The following is a 21,861-nucleotide window of genomic DNA, read 5'->3' as shown; positions in this document are numbered from 1 at the left end:
TCAAGAACGCCCTATTTCTGAATCTGGAAGAACGCGCTATTTTATAATTTGATTGAAAAACACCAGAATTTGGCTGAAGAAAGCCCTACTATATGAACTAAAGAACTAGTTCACTAAGGTGAACGAACTACAACTGAACCGTTCACTCAAAAGAACTAAAGCGCCCAACTCTAGTAAGTATAGGTTTCCTCTTGAATATTTTATTAACATGAAACACATTTTTTGTTGATTTATGTATATAGGAATACGATGTGTCCAAAGGCGAATTCCTATTAGGTGACAGGAGGAGTACAAAAGCAAAAATTACACTAAAAAAGTTTACGCACAAAGCCAGTAAAAATTACAACAAATACATGATTTTGACATTAACACCATCTTTTATCTTTTATGAGTTCGCCATGTTTTATCCTAATTGTGTCAAAGCTTACTGTATTGTTTCTTTTAAAAACTTTACCAACTCCTACCATTTTTTGTATGTAAAATCTACCAATATTCATTTTTTTCGAAGTCCGTGCTCCGTGTCTTGTACAGAAAAATATACGCATTCTCTGCCATTTGAAGCTTGTCGTATATGGTTGCCCTGAAAATCAGGGCAAAACGGAAATATTATGAATTTCGTCAACAAGACAAGTTGCTAGAAGGTAAAAACATGCCCATTGACAGGGTTGAGTGTAACATCAAACACATTCTGCACCATGGAAATGTTGCCCACATTTTTTGGAAGAAACGAATTCACAATTAGTATTTTGTGCTGAGAAAATAAGTAAATAAATACTAGAATACTTAGTATTTAATAGAGGGGAGGGACCTACAGTTTTACGCCGACTCCGAACGGCGATTGTATTTTTATGAGAAGCTGGTTTTCATGGCAGAAATACACTCGGAGGTTTGCCATTGCCTGGCGACGGACGACCGCTGTTAAGAAAAAACCTTTTTTTCTATATTTTTTGCGATGTTGCTTTGACCAGGGTTTGAACCCGGGTACTGCGGAGTGGAAGCGCGGCCTACACCACAGCGGCCGACAGGAAAGGCGTTACTAATTTGGTTTAAATCCGATCATTAGATCGTGAAAATATTTACGTTAATCTTAAATGTTCATTTGAGAATTGAAGCCGGTTTTGTTTTTTGCTTAAAAGTTATTTATTTTTATTTTGTTTTCATTTAAATTTTCACAGTTCTTTAACTTCGTAAGTTTACGAGCCTTTTAGGAGTTTAAGACAACAACCCTATGAGGTGTTTTTAATATTTGAATTCTGAAGTTATTGAATTCTTTCGTCTTTGCTCTCTCAAGTTGGAATATTTTCTTTACCAGTCTTAAAATATTATAGATCTTCTGGAGCAAACCGTGGATCAATATGCATCAATTGAGAAAAAATTTGTTGTCCACTTTTTTGAATCGAATCGGAACTAGAAAAAAAAATCTAAAGTGTGCGATTAATCGATCTTCGATTTAATCGGTTTAAAAACGGCAATTATACTTAAAACATCAACACTGGCTGCAAGACATGCGACCATTATTTTCCTTTGCCATATTCATCCAGCAATTACTTAATAATCTAATTCAAACCAAATGTTCTTTTAAATAAGCAATGTTTTTATTCCTGATTAGAAGTTTTTTGTCTTTCTGTGTTCTTTCTCAACTAATAATATGATTTATTCTTTATGTATTGGTTAATTCTATTATGAAAATTTTTCTCCAACATCAAAATTAAGAGATAACATAAATTAATAATTTTTTGACCCAAAATGAAGCTTCTGAAATATTAAGTTCAGTGACCGGGTAAACATCGGTATCAGGAAGTTGGCTTTTCTTTCCAATCATTGCTGCTACGAATGCAAAAAGGTCAGACGTAAATATGTACATATATCTGTAAATGTATGTATATACATGTGTACATAAATATGATGTATGTATGTATGTATGCATTCCTATGCAAATGCAAGCAGCGAAAACATTTTAAAAATAATTTTGCTTTCCTCGCTAAATGATCTTTTTAAATACATATTTGTTTTTGATTATATTATTTGTGCACGTGTATTTACAAGTACACTTGCATGTGACATTGTGGTTTAAATATTTTCGAATTGTAGATTTTGTAAGCTCATGCGCTGTTATACAAACATACATAAGTACAACATCGCATACAAAATTTCTAAAAATGCGATAACCCTTCTCAAAATCGAAAGCAAGAATTTATGCACATTTTCGTAGACACATACATATTTATGTGTAATTTTGTGTGCACGGTCTTAACTATAAATAAATAATAAATATAACTATGAACCAGTTAAGTATAAAAATAATAGTTTTATAAAATTTTCAAAAGCTGGTCATAATTTTATAATGAAAAATTTTTTTTAATATGTCTTTAAAAATTTTACTTTTTTCACATTTCTATATTTGTTAAATATGTTCGTACTATTCCTAGAAAAAAAAAAGAAATCATAGGCGAACAATGCAAATCTTAAGGGGGCCATAAAACTTTATAAACGTTTTTAATTGGATTTTTTACTTTTCGGACATATTTTATAGTTTTTTTTGTGATTTTTATGACAGTCGTCATTACTGCTTAATAAATACTTCGTAATAATCGGTATACATACTTTTTAATAATTTATTTTTAAACAATATACATATAGCTATTATCATATGCTTGCAAGTATGTATTTGTGATGGAAACAATTTGAAGTTCAATAGGCTGTAGTCGTTCTTTTGGCTACATAGTCACAGTTGAGCCTTTATACTCACTCCCAACTCATATGCAGTAGCCCACGCTTGTGATGTCTAGGGTCACGGGTAAAAAAAAGGTGTGTATGTACTTTGGTGACACCACTCCGACTTATTCGGATTAACGGATAGCTTTAACAGTTTTAGCAGCAGATATTCGGAGGGTGAGGAGGGCGATAGAAGGTGTAAATTATGTTATGACATCGAAGTAATCCTGTAGTGTGAATGATTTCAAGCGATTTGTCTTTGGACGCAGAAATGTTTTCGCCGAATTTTAATTATAGTTCATATCTACTTTTCCTTTATTTTCACTCAAAATGTTATTAGCCAATTTGAAAAGTAGATTTTTTAACATCTTGAAATTGGCGCAATGGTTTTGGACGCTAGTTCTTTTTAAAATTCCTAAGTCCAACTTGATACTGTGGCCAGTGTGACCAGATGACCTCAAGAAAAATAAGGTGGATTGACTTTAAAATAGCTAACATTTAATGTTATTGTAAATTAAGTTAGGGGACGCACTTGGAGATTGTCCTTTGTGATTCCACATAGCGAAGACCATTACTTAGTCGCCGAATAGCCGCATGCCGATTACGAATGCGACTACTTTTAATGCCAGAGAGCCTCACGAAGGCTGTGAAGCCTAATAGAACGTGCTAAGGTTATTTCACTTAATCGTCCGTCTGCGACTTTGCAAGCACAATGAGCTCATTGGATCGCTCCGATCCACCCTATATCCGAAGGGTATTGCAATTGCTTATGCCTTATGGTCTGATTATGGGAACTTAACGCAACTTACTGGCTCTCACTTAAAGATTCTCTTAAATGGATTTTGCTTATAATTGAACACCCGAAACTTAATGCCACGTCGAAGCTGTTTCATTTTGATTTCCTAAGTTCTATGTTCCGTTAAGTTAAGTTAAGTTGCCATAATTAGGCTTTTAGTCTTCGCCCAGCCTTCGTTTAGCTGACAGGATGCGCATCTCTCCAAGAGTGAACCACAGAAGGTCAGAAGTTAAGTGTACCAAACTGTTCCTCCGATTCAATTTTCGGTACAAATTCTTGAGCTTAAGCCAACTTCAACCATGCAAAAATTATCTCTGAGCTTAAGCTCACTTTTTATGGGAGAGGCAGGCTCGTTGAGGTCTCAATTTTCCAGGGCCCGGCTAAATGTCTGTAATTTAATCTTTTTTTGTATGTTAACTATTTTTATAGGTCCCCAAAACCCCCAAAAAATGCAATGGGGGTCCCATAAAAAATCAATAATATTAAAAAATGGTAAAATAAAAAACTGGGTATTATAATCGGAAGTTTCCTAAAAAGAAATAGAGTTTTCCAATCGAAAAATATTGATTTTCAAGAATTCTGTACCATTTCTACGAAAAAGTATTGCTTTCCCATAACTTTATGAACTTTGAGGCAGTCCCAAATATCTTTTTTTGAACAAAAAAAAAAATACGTGTAGTTTTATTCCATTTAAACAAATCGTAGGGGATGAGAGCTCAATATTTTAAACTTTTTTTTTACCACCCTATTGTGATGAGAAAAATAACATATTGTCCCTTTTTGACAATTTAGCTTACATAATATTTGTTAGATAATGAACTGTATATTTATTAAAAAAATTGAACAAACAAAAGAAAAATAGGCCAAACTGGTCAAAATGTCGTGTCTTTATTATTTTTCACATGACTGTACATATGTACAATATTGTTTTCGTCTAATGGCGAACTAAGAAACCAGGAAAGATAAGAGAAAATAATTACCAAACAAATAAGCCACCGGAGCCAACACGTTCCAACTGTTCGGAGAGTATGTCTTTCAAGGTCTTTTCGCTGATAGTCTCCTTCGTCTTTTCATCGTATTCCGTCTTTGATTTCGCTGTCATTATTGGGTTTGTTTACTTATTTGTTTTTTACAATGTATGTATAGAAAGTTTTGTTGTGTTTTTTACAACGCTTTTATTTTACTTATTAATATATGTAAATATACATATATTTTTTAAATCGTACTTTTGAGTTGTTCTATTTGCTTATATTTATACTTAAAGTCGTGGAATTCATTTATGTATGTATTTTTAAACACAAACGAATTTTGCAAATTAGTTTATTTTTCATAGACTTCGTTTAAATGCAAATAAGTAGGTACTTAAGAAGCATTTTTCTGTTGTTGACAAAACGGTCATCGTTTGACAATGCAATTGAACAAAACTTGCATAAATACATACGTACATATGTATGTCTTTTGTAGCGCGAATACTTTTAGTGCATAGATATAATTTTTTTTGTTTTTAATTTTATTTACTATTTCGGTGGAAACTTTTTAATTGTGTCTTCTTTTATTTATCACTTTTAATATTTATTGATCCTACCATTGCAATTGTTGTTGTCAATCATCAACTACAGTTAGATTACACTTTCACTTTTCACGCTCAATACGAACCACTTTTTGAGTTTTCATTATTTTCTTTCTATGTTTGCGTATGCTTTGCTGTTGTGATTTTTGATTGGCGCCAAGTGCGGTCAAATCAACTGGTGTTGGTCGACGTCACAGCCTCTTTTCTCCTTCCCACCTAAATCACAGCTATTCTCCCACAAACCACTAACAAGTAGAGCAAAAAAAAAATATTAAATTTTCAAGCGACAGCCATCTGTACCAAAATAGTGTACACATGCACATATGTACCTATGTATGTAATGCAACGGGTAAGCGAAAATTGTCTTGAGGTGACTTGTATTGATACAAAAGAAGTGCTTCCCAAAAAAATTAAAAGTTTTGGTTGGGAACTTCAATCTGGGCTACGCTTTGATAATTTTATGTCCCACAAAAAAACGAAAAAAATGCAACAATGTAGTTTCTGCAGCGACGTTTTATCCGCTCGTCATGTGCGTGTGTTGGAGCAAAACATAAAACTAAACGATCGACCGAACGCGTTGGCGTCTACTTTTCCCCAAAAATTTCACTGCACGCTTCGTCTAGAATTTTACTTCATAAAATACATACATACATAAATACGAGTATGCACATATGTATGTATGTACATTATGCAGCGCCGGCAATATCAACAGCCAGCCAGCTGCAGCTGGCACGTTCTGGTAAGCTACTTCAATGTTGTGCAGTTTTACCTTCGCTGATGTTGCATTTTCTCGACGATACCACGCGATTTGTATGCGTTTCTTTCTCACCTTTAGCGCCTAGATACATACATAGGTAGGTAGAACAACAAACACAAGGAAAAACTATAAAGGTGACAAGGAGTGCAGTACCAAAAATTTTGCACAACGGGAGATTGCACTAGTTTATTATTTGCTTGAACTCATTGTGACTGCTGTTTTCGGGAAGGGTGTGTGTGTACATAGTACACAGAAATAATCTACAATTTTAATTCACTTCAGTTTCGAATTTAATTTTACAATTTTTTTTTTTTTTTTTGAAATTAAAATTTGTATTTATTGCCGTACCGATCGCGAAGAGTGCGTTTCAACGACTAAACAAAGTGGCTGTTGATCGCGCAATGTTATAGGTAGTCGAATGCTCGCGCATTTTGCGTGCAACTTTTCGGTCGCAGGCTGTTCACTGCCGCAGCGGCTTCTATCGCTGCTGCTACTGCCACTGCTACTGTCGGCGCTGCGACTATGATAGATAGCCAGCTGAAAATTTTAGCCGCACGAGACGAACAGCCGACTAAAAAACATGCGTTTGTGTAAGTAGTCCGCATGTACCCAGTAAACCAAAAGAAGAGGAATACGCTCGTAATTACTTTTATGATCTTGCTTTTCGGCCATGTCCCATGAAAATACTAATTTTAAGCCTTTATAACCAGTTGAGTATAAAAAGAGAATTCTCTTTCTTCTTACATGGCACTACAACAGTCTATTGGTTTGGACTGAGACTAAAAAACTTTCCAAATTGCCTATCTTATTTTTGCGCAGTTCCGTCAACTATACACACCAAGTGTAAACAGGACCTTTTGCACTTAGCCTTTACATTGTGTTCGTGGGTAGCCTTGTGGAAAATCTGTTCACCGACATGCACTACATGGCTAAGAAAGCGTAATCATGAAACGGAACCATAGGGCTGGCGCAGAATTATTCTCTCGAAAACTTCAAAAGCATACTGCACCTCTAACCACTCAGCTACGGCGGCCGTCATCATACCCGTCTCTTTATATGGCCCAGAAAAGTGAACGATGTCGAAGAATAAAGAAAGGGCTTTTGAGGTTTTCGAGAGAGTAACTATCACCCCGTAGGACCTGGGTTCGATCCCTGGTACGAGCAAAATATAAATTTTAAAACGGCGGTTACCCCTCGGTGGGTAGCTACAAAACTGCATACCTAATAAGTTTCTAAAAATTCTGAAAATAAAGTTGAAAATTTTGAAATTTGTTAAATTTTCCTGAACTGAACACAAAGTTTGAAACTTTGACTTATAGGTTTATGTTATCACGTAAAAAATTATGAATATTTAAAAAAATAAAAGTGTGCTATTTAGGTTAGCGCAAATGTACATCCTAAGCCCACTTAGCTAACTTTACTTTCGAAATTGCATTATTCTGGGTGTTCACGCCTTCCTGGTTGTCAGGTAATCTGGTTATGAGGTTTGTTTTTTATTCATTAAAAAAAACACTTGCCTGGTTATCAGGGTATTGTTTGAAACTGAATAAAAAATTGTACCACATAACCACATAATCTGATAACCAGACAAGAGTGAGCAACCTCACTATGTATTAAATAATAATTTTTAAACAAATAACCTGATAACCAGGTTAGTGTGAAACCCAGATTATGTATGTACATATGTATGTGTGTATATAAACAGCTATATCTGTATTTGCCTATTCCTATATTGAGGATTAAATTGCATTTATAAACTACAACTTGTAATATCAGTCTCTCAATTTGTTATTACGTGTTCGACACATTACTTAATTGCCTCATGTAACTTTTTAAAATTACATAAATTGCAATATCGATAAAAGTATCGATAACAAACCGATAAATAATCGATAACAAAATTGATAAATAATTGATAACAGTATCGATAACATAATCAATAAAAATGCCGGTAACAAATTCGATAAAAAAGATATCGATAACAAAACCAATAACAGTATGGATAAAGAATATCGATAACAAAATCGTTAAAGATATCGATTACAAAATCGATAAAAATATCGATAACAGAATGAATAAAACTATCGATTTTTATGTCGCTATGTTCCGAAGATATCGATAGCAAAATTGTCAACAATATCGAGAAGAATTTCGATAACAAAGTCGATAAAAATATCTATAACAAAAGCGATAAAAATATCGGTTGTTATATCGATAAATCCCGAAAATCTCTAAAATCCAAAAAGAGTTCACTGATTAAGTCCCTGTGGTTCCATCTATATCCTTTTCTCTATAACTACCTTTAGTTTCATCTTTCTTCCTTTATCTTCATCTTTACTTTTATCGATATCCTCATCCACATCTTTTTCTTTATAATTATCTTTGCTTTTACTTTTATTTTTTATCATTTTCTTCGTCTACATATTCCCCTTCACCTTTGCCCACATATACTAAGTGAAGTGTTTAAATTTATCTTGGTTTTCCTTTGTCTTTACAAATCTTTGTTTTTCTTTTTATTTTTGCCTTTGCCTTTATCTTTTTCTTTATCTATTTACTTTCATTCTTGTATTGGTATTTTTCTAAGCGTTATTCTTTAACCTTTTACTAGCAAGTTTTTGTTAAATTCATACCATGTGCATACACTCAAGGAGCACTTGTTGCAACCCCAACCATTTCCGTTACACCATTTCCGTGTGCAATTTCCGTTGAATTTGCCAATTTACTCCCAACCAACCAACCGCCACTAAAGAAGTATCACTCCAAAAAAATAAATATAACTGAAAGTACTCTCAACTGGTGCAGCGTCAATCGAAAAGAATTTACAATTTTGTCAAGTTTCAAGTTTTTCCAGTTGGTCGCTTCGACCGAGTAGTTATTTAGTGGCGCAGGTTTGATTTACGACCCTTTAAGAAACAGGTTCTACCCCGAAAAGGCAGCAATATAACTTTTTATTAAATACAATGTTCCAATTTTTAAATTCAAGTACTAAATAATAAAATAAAAAATATTAAAAATCACTAATGTTTCCTTTTTTATTCACCCAAAATATTTCTTAAAAATACTTGACATTCGAATCTGCGGATGTCTAAAATTCCACATTCGCAACATCCCTAGCACGTTCATACATATGTATGTACATATTCATGCCATGTTGGTACTATAATAAATTTACCCAGACAGCCGGCTAACCGCCCTCGAAAATAGTGCTTTCATTTGTTCATACACTTGTGCGATCACTCAAAGGATTGACGTTGACTTTGCGACAGCAGAAGTAAGCGCAGCAAACACACCTACATACATATGCACGTACGTACATAGATACATTCATACATACATACATAAGTATATACACCCTGCAGAAAATCTGACTAGCCTAGAACTAGCGTAGAACTAGACATTTTGCCGACAGTGCCAATTCTAGCTCAATACCCAAGCAGCTTTCAACTGTCCAGTTTTACACGGCGATGTCATTGGCGGTGGCAATTGTCGCCCAGTGCCTTACTTTGTAACCAGTTTTTAACCGGTTCGATTTTGGACAGTTTTTTTTATAAGGAAACGTTTTTGCGATTCGATTTTTGGGCATTTTTTTCGTTTTTTCTTTTCTATTAAAGAATCCGTTTTTGTTACATATTTTATTAAAAAAAAAAAGAAAATATTGTAAGCTGCACGCAACAGCTTAAATTCATTAAATTTGAAAACTCACAACTGCCTCCACCGCGATTTGAACTCGCGGCCAACGAGGCTTGAGTCGGAAGTCTTCTCGCCGAGCTACTTTCATATTGTACGAGTAGTGAGCATCTGCACATTTACACCGCAAGTTTTAACTGTCCCGCTCTGCATTCCTTTTGCACTAGTTCAGAGATAGTTCTGAGATGTGTAGTTCGGAACTAGCGCTTTGTCAGACTGTCACTAAATTTTACTGCAGGGTGAATGCACAAAACAGATGTGTGCTAGCTGCATCTAAAAAGACACTCAGTGAGGAACATAACCTCCAGATCAGCGTTCGGACCTTACTCCGATTGGAGTAGATTTACTCCAGTTTGTTTTTTTTTTAATCTTTAAATCTACTTCGCTTGCTTTAAAATCTGCGCCTTTTTTCAAAAGATCTTGTCCTCTGTGAAAAATATGTTCTTAATTTCCAAATTGGAAACCGGTTTTTATTCACTCGAACAAAGTTTAGGAAAAAGGCGGATATTCGAACTACCTAATATGTGCACATAAATACGTGACATATTATTCTTATATTGGTTCGGGTTTGGCTTTTGTATCAAGATGCTTAAATGATTTCCAATTTCATATGGCTTAAAGTTTCAAAATAGAATTCTCTTGGCACTTTTCCCGATTAAAGGGATCCATTGTGAGCTTTTCTAGTTACATGCCCAGGCATAAAATTTTCGTATAAAATCTACTGCATAAATGTGGTGTTCACTCCTATTTTACAAGTGATTTACTCCTTAATTGACTTTCGCGAGTCGCAACACTGATCCAGATTAATATTGCTGTATTTGACGTCGCCGTTAACAGCGCTGCCTGAGTCGCAGTCGCTGTTGAAGCTGACGACATATTAGCTGCGCTGCAAAATGCATTTAAAATTAAGAATGCATGCACGCACAGTACATACATGCACACAAATGGTTTTGTGAACAAAAATGCATTTGCACTCACAAGTAGTCATAGATGTCTTCATATTTTGTATGCAGAGTTATCCGCTTGTGCACTGCCGGCAACTTCATCATCAGTATACATAGAATGAAAGGAAATTAGGAAAAATAAGCCAAACAAAAGTAATGTAATAAGAAGATAAAAACCAAAGGCATACATGTAAATGTAATACATGTGTACATAAATACATACATAGGTACCTAATTTGATAATTTTTCGTTATCAATTAAGTATCCAAATGCATAAATTTCGGTTTATACATAGTATATTTGGTTGTCTACTACACCCAATCAATATTTGAAAAATAATACTTTAATTGAGTCATTACAAAACAACAATTTAAGTATTTGTTCATACATGTCGCTCGTTTGGAGCGTTTATTGGAAGAACGTCATAATCTAAAAGAAGTAATTTTTAAGCAAAAACATTGCCGACACCAATTCTCATATATGTATAAATATTTAGGAGTACCGTTAATTTCTTCATGATCCAATGATCGGAACTAAATCATATAAGCATAGAGCTACCATTGAGGCACCACATTTCCGGTAAAAAATTGTCGAAAACGGTTCACGTGGTTCAAAGTTATCCGGTAAATTACATTAAAAAAAAAATATTCCGACGAATTCATAACCTTTCTCCTTTTGAAGTCGGTTAAAAATGGGTTGAGTCAAGTATGCAGAAATTACCGTCAGCCGCCCGTTATATTTTGTAAACAATTCATTACGTTATCTATCAAGTTTGTAGTTAACTCAGAATCTTCAGTTAACTACACTGTGAATTTGGTCCTTAAGCAATGTTGTTAGCTTCGCCTTTTTAAGGCTAAATCTAGCCTATTTTTTTTTCTGGCCCCGAGATTTTCTAGCTTTTTTTTGATTATTGAAATAGTCCTTTTAATTTACATACATACATACATACATATGGGGGAGCAAAATTGGTTAAGTTCTTGAAAATTCGGTAAAAATGTATATGTAGTTTTAAATGATTAGTGTGGCTTTTTTGGCGGTCAAGGTTTTGAAGAATGATTAGATAATTCATCCCAGTAACAAATTTCAACTGAATCCAAAGAATTATCAACAATTTATACGCCATACTTGATCAGCGCTCCCGAAAACCTCGTCACATTCAAAATCGGCGACCCCAAAAAATCCCGAGCAACAAGTTTCGGGCGAAAAATTTGTCCGCCATGTTGGATTTCAAAACACATAACTCATCACTTAAACTTACCGAATTTTTAAGAATATAACCGATTTTTTTACCTGAACCCAATTTTTTTGAGAGCGGGACTTCTGTTAACGAATAATGCCTCATATACATATGTATGTATTGTATGTATAAGCTGTATGAATCCACGAAAATTTTAACAATTAGGTTCTGTGCTCGTAAGAACAAATTTGTCTTCCTTGCCAGAACATTCGGTAGCACTTGGCGTAGCAATTATAACAAAACAAGTAATTTTTAGAAAAAAAAACCGACTTCAACTCTCATATAAAAAAAAAAAATATATATATATATATCTCATGATCCACTGATCGGATCTTAACCAGATTAGTATGGGACCACCTCTGAGACACTACCTTTCCGATGCAAAAAGAACGTGATTGACGTGGTCCAAAGTTATGCGGTAACATACATAAAAAAAAATAAAATAAAAATAAAAAAATATTCCGACGAACTGATAACCTCCTCCTTTTTTGGAAGTCGGTTAATAAACAGTCACTCTTTGATCAAAGTAAGTAACCAAAGTATAGCTAGACGATGGCTTTATTATATTAATAATTCCCTGCAAAAATCGTTGGACCATGTAGTCCATTTGTGGTATATTGGAGTACTTACAAAAGTGTTCCTCTGTCATGCTGTAGCGGACCAACTCGTATCTCTGCGCCAGCTTATTCTTTGTTACCCGATAACTGCTCGTGTTTTAACGAAATGTGATTGAAGTTGAGCATTTGAAAGCACATTTGCATGTCTGGCTGTAGCTGAACGTGTAGAGATGCTCGCTGTTAGTTGTGAGCTCCCAGCATGTTCAGGTTCAAATGCCGTCAGAGGAACATGTAATTTTTAATTTTTGTCTTGGTTTTTATTAATTTCGAAAAAGCATATGAGAAGTGAAGAACAAAAGCGTGTACAAACGAAAAAATATAACGATAATGTCATTGGAGTATGTTGGGAGTAGTTTAGTGCTACTCTGATGTAATGCAGAGATGGAGTATATGGTCCTGCCCTAGGACATCGCAATGTTAATTGGACCATATTTTTTATATGAATTGTGGTTAATTTTGGAGTATTCCTTGGTCCTTAGGGAGTACTCTTTACACGTATGCATGGAGTAGTCGCGATTTTTGCAGGGTTGATGGTCGCTTACACTATACTTATGTTAGTGTTTGAAGTGAATTAAATATTGAAATTATACTTATTGTTTTGTTTTCGTTGTTATTTATTTTTGTTTGATGCAAAATGCGAAAAATTTAACTAAAGCCTTCGAAGCGTTTTATCGCATTTTTTTTTATTTTTTAGTTATAACGTTCTTCCACAAAACTACCACAATGTTATCCTAAGCACGTAGATTAAAAAATAGAACACTTTCGCAACTGTGCAAATGAAATGATATTCCAAAGAATTGTATACATATGTATATATACATAACTGTATGCATAAATATAGTTACTCGTAAAAGTACTTATAATTCAATCTACACCAGTTGCGTTGTGCGAGGATATATGATGACCGTGACCGGAAAAAGTTTTACCTAGACCACCCATCTTCTAAAATTAAGTAAAATGTTTTTATTTGAAAACGCAAAAATATGAATTACCAAGTCGGGTATGCTCTCTCTATCTTTTGGCGGTATTACCGAATTGATAGTCTGGTGAAAAATTTTTACCAATGGCACTTTGTGAAAACCTATAACCACGATTATGGGCGCTAATAACAAAATTAGCATTGAAATAAAATCTACATTTATGGAGGCACGAAAATAATTGGATCAGACTGCAGATATACACTCAAGTTTTGTTCTTGAAAATAATACCTTAGACGGTCTATATTTGTTTTAGAATCCAAATGTAAACACGAGTGAAAATTTAATTTATCATGCACTTGGCAACGAGTTGTCTACTAGTAGCTACTTAATATTTTTTTATGTACGTACATTAATATGTAAGTAAGTTAGATATTTTTTGTAAGAGATTGTAGAGGAATTTTAAGTGCTGATCCGAATTAGTATATGCTGACCAAGCTGACTGCGATATTTTTGTTGTTTTTTATATTCTTGGGATGTGATTGAGCGGAATGTCCGATCCCTTAATGTAGCCGCAACACCAACAACATCCCTTAGTGGGGAAGGTGCATCTGCCTGGCTGATTGACGCTATAGGGAAGACTAAGTGCGCTGTTACGCAGGCGATCATATGATTTCTTGTCACCAATTGTTATTGCTTTCTCTAGCGGGTTTTTATAAAAATCTGGATTTTTCTACTCAAAAATAGTTGGCAGCACTGCTGATCATGCAGTTCAGTTCTCCCTCTCTCTCAAATTTTTCATTGTGCAGTGAAAGAAACCACAATTGGTGAGCAAAGATCATCAGCCCAATTCTTAATACTCCCGGGGAGTTTGTTCTCCGGGAATTTGTTTCTCCCGAGAAAGAAATCCTCCAATAATTAACTCCCAGGGAGTAGCATTTTCTCGAAAATTTGGGAGGAGGAAATTTGATTTTCAAAAAAGCTGTTTCGACACTTTTTTGACAGCTCAACTCCGCCCTTTAATATAAAAAATCGTCAAGCAATTTTTATTCATGATACGAGGAAAGGGAAAAGAGAGAAAACTCCCAGGGAGTTTCTGTTCAGAATTTTTTTGTTTTTGTGTTTCATTTTTCAGCTGTTTGACAGTTTTCCGCCTGAAATGCCACACAAAAAAATATGTTTGCGTTCATTTATTTTTGAGAAATGCATATATCGCATTTTGACTTTTTGTCACCCCATACTACGGGGTTCCCCATTTTTGCCCGAAATCGTTCACTTTTCGCTTTCAGCGTGTTTGAATTCTTCAACTTTCACCGGCGATTATTGATCCAAAAGTATAATTTTTATTTGAAAATATTCTTTGCCATATTTAATCCTAAATATGTATACATATATACATATGTGTATGTACATATATTTTTATGTATATACACTGGCGATCAAAACTGAGTGCATGGTGATTTTTTAAATAACTACAATGTTTTTAAAGTCAATTTTTTGTTAGTTTTTATAAAAATTCTTTTCATGCTTTAAACAAAACCAAATACATATGTACATCAATCAAATTTTCAAACTTAATACAAATTTTAGAAAAATGCAACAAATTTCCTTCAAAATTTTTAACTTGTTAATATGAATTCTTGGATATGCAGTTACATGCCGCATGAAATCTTATTAAAATGAGTGCACGTTTTAAACCGCGGTTTTTTCACATAGGAAGTGCAATTTATAAAAACCTGCCTTGCGCATTTTCTTCAAATTAGTATGAAAAAAGCCGTCAGCAAAAAAAGTATCAAAAATCCTCACGATTTTTAGCCGCGTGAACTTGCACTTATTTTACTAAAATTTCATGAGCCATGTAACGGCATATTCAAGAATACAGATTAAAAAGTCCAAAAATTTTGTGAAAATTTGTGGCGTTTTTCTAGAGTTTGTCTTAAGTTTGAAAGTTTGAATTCATTTTATGGTTTTAGCTAAAGCATAAAAAATATTTTTATAAAAAATTAATTTGAAATCATCAGGGCACTTCATATAAACGCCTTAATTCCTCAAAGCCATGTATACCTCGTAAACTTACTTAATTTTGTATGGAAAATCGGTTTATTTACGAGGTTTACGAAGTTACGAGGTATTTACGCGTTTCCGTGAATACTCTTATTGTAAATATTTAAAATTAAATCACCATGCGCTCAGTTTTGATCGCCAGTGTAACATTGTTTTGTTCAAATGATATTGAACTTTTATTTATGAACGGTTTTGTTGTTACATATGTGAGTAAATAAATTTTTTTTAATACATTTAGTTGTATCTGTCCGACGAAAAATACCCTCTTTCTTTCTCAGTTGTACCCCAAGTCCTCCAATTTGTTCTTTACTTTGTTCGCTTCCTCATTTACGATCGCGAATTACCCCACATATCCGAGGGCACATTCTTAATTCGATTTGACAGTTCACCGTCTGTGTTTTGTTTTTGTTTTCTTCTATATGAGATTGGTGCAAAATGTAAGTTATTGTTAGAAATTTATAAATTCTGTATTAAGTTGGTGTTGTACACACTTATTATCTTTACTTTTAGTACCTATTCAGAAAAATTGTCAGTGTTGATTTGTGAACTAGTTTCGATAAATATCCGATTAAAATTAGAGACGGAATGGATTTGTTCGTAATGCTAATTGGATCTGAATTACCAACAAATGACGTAATTCGCTCTCAAAATTTTGTATGGCAAATTGCGTTATTCGAAAGGTGATTGGAGTGCGAATTACGAATGAGAGAGCAAACTACGCAAGAATGATAAAATACAAGATTGCGCATTCCGGCGGCGATGCCATTTCTGGTGTAAAAGTAAACTAAGCCGGAGAGCAGGATAAAAGAAAATGGCATAAAAATATAGCTAAAAAGTTGGTATATCTAACAATAAAGTGGTAAAGTCCGTGCCTTGACCACAGCTATTCAGATCAATGCATTTGTCGGGCTTATGAAAACGATAACACGGAAACTGATTTCATACGACACGCTTGCAAGCGTTTATCATCTAGATCTAGAAAAAAATAAAAAGTGGCCCTGACTCGCCCCTTTTCCTGATTTTAATGGTGTATATTTTTCCCGTGCAATTTTCAATATCTCCAAAAGATTATATTTTAGAAATCCTTAAGCCGATTTTGAAAATGTGGATATAGTTGGAAAGATAATTGAAATACAGTTCATTTGATATGCATATCTATATCGAGAACACTAAAAACACGAAATTGTGGCAATTTTTTTAAAAATGTATGTTTTTCTAAAAAATACGTAACTAACTATACTAAAAGATACATTTTTTAATTGAAAGAACGAAAATTTTCATGTAAATTTTAAGAATCATTTTACTTTATAAGTTTTTCACACGCCGTATCTTTTTCGTATTCTCGATAATTACACAGTACATGTCAAAAAGTATCGAGTTCTCGATATTACCTCAGTACTCGTAAAAATTATCGATATTTTGTACTCGGTACTCGTATCGTTCTATCACTAGGGCCAATAATAAACGCTTCCAAATGCCTCTTGAATTAGCCAAAAGATATAAAATAGTAAATACTTACATATGGATGGCACTTAAAGCTGTTTGAGCTTCAGAAGTGCACTTATATACAAATGAACATCTATAAGTATATATGTATGTAAATATCGCTCATTTTCTAAAAGACTAACGCAACTCAATAAACGTATTTTTTTTTTTGTTTATAATGTTGTGGAATAAACATTATAAACATTAGTTTCCCCGTGATGCTGTTGTTGTTGTTGTTGTAGGGTATGAGTTAAACCTGCTGGAGTAACACGTTTTCTATCTGTACCATGAACCAAAAATACAATATTCAAGTAAAGAAGAGTTAATTCAACATGACAAAACATTTTAAAGCATTTTGTTGCATCATTTTACCTAAATTGTGCGTTTAAAGTGGCTGACAATAATTTTGGTTTTCGTTGTTTTCTTTGCTTTGTTTACTTTTCGCTCGTTTTCCAGTGAAACAAGATGGCGTAGAACCCGCTAAAAAATTTGACTTTTTTCACTCTTTTGTTCTTACGTGATCTTGTGTCTTTCGTTCATGTATCAGTACGTTACGTTACGTACGTTTGAGTAACCAAAGCATAGAACATAGGCTCTGAATGCAACTCTGTCCGCGAAGATGTACAAAGCAATTGCAGAAATTTATTTGTTTATGGCGAAATAATTGAACAAAATACAATACAAAAGCAGCTGATTATGAATCCGCACAAAGAACAAAGATCACATGAAAATAGAGCTGCTGCTATAAAAGCGGTGCCCAATATTTAAATGAAATTGATTCATGAACAAAAGTACTCGAAATTAGAACAAAGGAAGTGTGAACTAAAATTCTAAAAGATAGTAGGCAAAAAAGCAAGTGAGTATAGAATTTGTGAGCCTTAATTAAAAGTACCCATTTCTTAAAAGTGCTGATAGAAATGTATGCAAAAATATGCATATATTTTATGTGGAATATGTATGCATTTATAATTTTGGGTTGTTTACCAATTTTATTGCGCCGTGTTTTGTGATCATGCGATAATGGTTTATCATTCTATTGGGAACCGTAAAATTGTCAGCAACAGGGGCAACTGCAATCGACCGATTGGGCAGTGCAAGTACGTGAAGGTTCTCTTTGTCATAGACATAAATATGTAAATACATACTATGCATAGTATATTTATTTAGTTTTTTTTTACTTTTTGGATGAATTCCATTGCATTGATAAAAAGCATCAGCCTGCTTCATTTGTAAGCCACAAAAAGACGTATTGTGAAGAAACAATGTTTCCTAATACATTTCATGTAGTTCGAAATCGCATCCTAGGTACTATATTTTAGAAGAAAATATCTTATATTAAGAAAGGCTTATTGGTAAATTGTTGTAAGATGTTACTGAAAGAGCTATTTTATCACGTTTTTTACTACAAGCATGCACTTTATTAAATATTTTGGTTTAGTGAACGAAAACGAAAGAAACAAAAGTTGAGTTATCATTTTATACGTAAAAGTCCCTGATATGAATGAAGTGCAAGCAATTTCTTTATGCGATAGATAAGGAAATTTTTATTTATAAAATATATGGATGTATATGTAAATGCATATACATATGTAGTACATATTTATTTTGCAAGCACCTACGCAGTTCAGTTTGCATTGATAGGTCAAAACAAATAAAAGGTAGCGTTCCCGATTCAAACAAGTAATTTATCTGATTGGTTCGGTTGTCCATAAACAAAAACTTATAAATTCCTTAAGCAACGGGTTTCTATCTATTATACAAATCTTCATTGAAAATATTTGCTTTTCAGGAGCGAAAACCACAACGGAAATCAAGAGCAAAAATCACCATGGCCAGAGCAGATGTCAATATCCTATCTCTTCTCCTGTTAGCATTATTATCGTTTGAATATTGTACCGGTTATTCAGCATATGAGGATGCCCTTATCATTGCCGAATACAAACGTCACTTTCGCAGCACGGATCATGCGTTGGTTGCTCGCAACTTAGTGCACCAGGCCAGTTGGGCATCAGTAGGCAGTATATCGACAAATGAAAAAATCACCAACTACCCGATGGTCAATGTAATATCAGTGGATGATAGCGCATTGAATGGCAAATCAACTGGTCGAATACATTTTTTATTAACCGATTTGGATTTTACCGGTCCGGACTGGCAGAATAATAATAAAGTAACTTTCCTTTTTACCGATGAACAAAATTTAAATTGTAAAAAACGACGCGAAGACCCAATGGAACCAACATGTGCACGTACTATAATAAGCGGGAAGGTTAAGAGGGTGAGAGATAAAAACCTTCTTTTATTTATACACATAAGAAATTCATATTGATCGCTTAATTGCAGTTGGACAGCAAAAACGTTGACTACAACGATTGGATAGAGGCATTCAAAAGTCGGCATCCAGCTGCAAGGAATTGGCTTAAAGGTATAATAATAAATCAAACCAAAAGTTATTAAAAATCGCACTTAATTTTAATTGCTCTACTTCTAAAATGCACAATTATAATTTTGGTTTTATTTATATTTTACTAGCACATAACTTCTATTTATGTGAATTGGAAATAGAAAACATTTTCGTACTGGACTACTATGGAGGCCCGCATGACGTATCGGTAGAAGACTATTACAACACAAAAATGAAGTAACATATTTAATGTGGTGATAAAATACAATGACTGAGGTAGGAACTAGTGATTCGATATCAGATATCTACAAAAAAATATTTAGCAATACATTCAAATAGTTTACATATGTACGTATACATATATGTACATGGTAGAAAGTTCAATTTAACGTACATATACGTAAAATATATTTTTGTAAAATATTACCGAGAAAATGATTAATAAAATATGTTTGTATACACATACATACATGCCAATTTGTATACAAAATAAAACTCGACTGATTATTTTTGCGTTTGCGTTAATGTCTAACAAGTTTCAGCTTGAACACACAATCATCAAATCAAAAACTTTCGTCTACAGGTGCCTTCATTCAACCCTATGCTGAATGTCGTCATTATCGTGGTCGACGATCGTCGCCGCATCAGTAAAATGGCTGCCGATGTCCGTATCGTCACTTTTACTGACAATGACGATATTCAACATAGAGCCGGTTAAGTGCTACTCAGTATTACTACTAAGATGTTATGATACCAAAATCATTTTATTTCGAACATTGTAACTATGTACATATGTATAATACCTAGTCAAAACGTATCAGGGGTTAATTTATTTTTTCAATATTTAACATGATTTTTGAAACAACTTGGAAGCTCACCTCCAAAAAAAAACGTAAACCCGGATTGTTATAATAATTATAGCTCCATAAATTGTTTGTTGAATAAAGCACACTATTCGGGCGCCTGCTAAAATGTCAGTATGCCATTTAAGTATGTCAAAATACAACCCTATGAATAAACCGGTTCATTTAACAATGACAATACTGTCATTATGCTGTCATTCTGATACTTCGTGTTGTCGGACGCGAGTTTCTTTTTAACAAAAAATGAGTGCGAAGTCTAATATGTGAGTATAAACATTAATACATGGATATAATTCGCGCTATATCAGTGATGCTAAATCCTTCTTCAATTGTGTATATACTTTTCCAGATTAAAACATGCAATGCGACGGTCAAATATGAAGAAATGGGTTGAACGTCCTCGACGAATAGAAAAAGTATGGACAACCGAGGAATCGAGGAAGCTTGTGGAGTTCATAGGATCAAGAGAAGCTATATGGGATTTTTCCTCCGTATTGTATAAAAATCGGGAAGTTCGACACAAAATCTGGGTGGACATCGCTATGTTTACCAACCACAGCGTAAACGATGCAAAAAATTATTGGAATAATTTGCGTTCTCGATTTAATGTATGTACCTACATATGTGTTTTTATCATGGTATAATGCAACAGTCACTTGTGTATCTATATGCAGACAGAGCGGAAAAAAGCACTCGCGTATGAAAGTTTACATCCGGGAAGCAAATTTGAATCGACTTTCGAATTATATTTGCCTATGCAGTTTTTAACTAAATCAGAAGCGCATAAACTCAAAGGAAATGTAAAGGAGGAAAATTTGGTAATTGATTAGACTTCATTTTAAATATTATATCTTGCACCTATTATCGTTAATTTCATACTTCTTTCCTCTAGCACTCCGAAACAAAAAGTAATACTTCTCTGGCGAATCCACTACAAGATGATAGTGATTTGGAGTACATTATAAGCTCGGACGATTCTAATATAATGGGCAATAATTATGCTTCTTTAATGATGCGTGATGGCGATAATTGCGCGATTGATAATGAACAAACTCTCAATAATGAAATTGTTTTGAAACAATGTACACAGCTTTTGCCCGAAAATGAGGCTTCTGATTTAGAAAATTTTACGTCCGACCCTTTATCATCTGTGCCGCCTGTGAAGTCGTTTACTAACAGACCGCAGGAATTGCATACAAATAGAAGATGGAAAGAAGTATTTTCGGAATTCGTATTATGCGAGCTTGATAGATATGAGTACAACGATGCACAGAGGTACATATGTATTTCATACAAGTTATAACTAAAAACATTACATATATAAATTAATTGTACTTTATCCCTTTTGTTTAAACAAAGATTGAAAACACAACTGGCGCAAGTTTGCCTAAATTTTGAGCCAACGAACGAGTGATGAACTGTTCGCTGTTAATAATGTTAATTAGAATAAAATAAAATGGATTTATATGTATGTGTATACATACGTATGAAATAAGTATTTTGTACGTAAATTATATACCTAAGTACAAAGGAATTTTTTAATAATAGTTTACCGCTACCCAACAGTTTAATATTATTTTTGGCAATTTTCTAGTGTAGGGTAACAACCCCTAAAAAAGGTCCGGAAAGTCGGGAGGGGTACCGAACGATGTGTTTCGGCCCCCCTATTCACAATCTGGAGGAGGAGGGTTAATATTATTAACCATTTAAAAGTTATAAACAAAAACTTTTCTTAAATTTCGTTGTTTTCTATGAGCAATTACCAAAAATGCACTAAATAACCAGTTTACACTTTTAAAACACTA

General features: G+C 33.8%; 3 protein-coding genes and 1 long non-coding RNA gene across 4 annotated transcripts in view; 2 read left to right on the top strand and 2 right to left on the bottom strand.

The window, feature by feature from the left end:
* LOC118737745 (organic cation transporter protein) overlaps window positions 1-4,691 on the bottom strand; it is a 39,476-nt gene extending 34,785 nt beyond the window's left edge. The window contains exon 1 of the mRNA XM_036468476.1: window positions 4,492-4,691. Within this exon, the coding sequence (XP_036324369.1) occupies window positions 4,492-4,613 (122 nt within the window). The 5' untranslated portion in view covers window positions 4,614-4,691. The remainder of the gene's footprint in view (window positions 1-4,491) is intronic.
* A 448-nt stretch (window positions 4,692-5,139) lies between these two features.
* LOC118737750 lies at window positions 5,140-6,174 on the bottom strand. The gene is made up of 2 exons (XR_004992838.1): window positions 5,992-6,174; window positions 5,140-5,326 (listed from the first exon to the last, which is right to left on the bottom strand). It is a non-coding gene; the product is annotated as an uncharacterized LOC118737750 (long non-coding RNA).
* Window positions 6,175-17,464: 11,290 nt separating this feature from the next.
* LOC118737747 (protein CREG1) lies at window positions 17,465-19,683 on the top strand. Its single transcript, XM_036468479.1, has 4 exons — window positions 17,465-17,645; window positions 18,579-19,067; window positions 19,133-19,214; window positions 19,322-19,683. The coding sequence occupies exons 2-4, from the start codon at window positions 18,618-18,620 to the stop codon at window positions 19,432-19,434; spliced, it is 645 nt and encodes a 214-aa protein (XP_036324372.1). The 5' UTR covers window positions 17,465-17,645; window positions 18,579-18,617; the 3' UTR covers window positions 19,435-19,683.
* An 84-nt stretch (window positions 19,684-19,767) lies between these two features.
* LOC118737746 lies at window positions 19,768-21,627 on the top strand. The gene is made up of 5 exons (XM_036468478.1): window positions 19,768-20,319; window positions 20,406-20,664; window positions 20,731-20,874; window positions 20,949-21,331; window positions 21,416-21,627. Exons 1-5 carry the CDS (start codon window positions 20,300-20,302, stop codon window positions 21,468-21,470), a joined length of 861 nt encoding a protein of 286 aa, XP_036324371.1. The 5' UTR covers window positions 19,768-20,299; the 3' UTR covers window positions 21,471-21,627.
* The last annotated feature ends 234 nt before the right edge of the window (window positions 21,628-21,861 follow it).

Source organism: Rhagoletis pomonella, unplaced genomic scaffold (assembly GCF_013731165.1).
Source record: "Rhagoletis pomonella isolate Grant_MI unplaced genomic scaffold, Rhpom_1.0 Rhpom_scaffold_00004, whole genome shotgun sequence".
In the NCBI taxonomy this organism is placed as follows: domain Eukaryota; kingdom Metazoa; phylum Arthropoda; class Insecta; order Diptera; family Tephritidae; genus Rhagoletis; species Rhagoletis pomonella.
The sequence above is the reverse complement of the archived record's forward strand: the minus strand, read 5'-3'. Positions and strand labels throughout refer to the sequence as shown.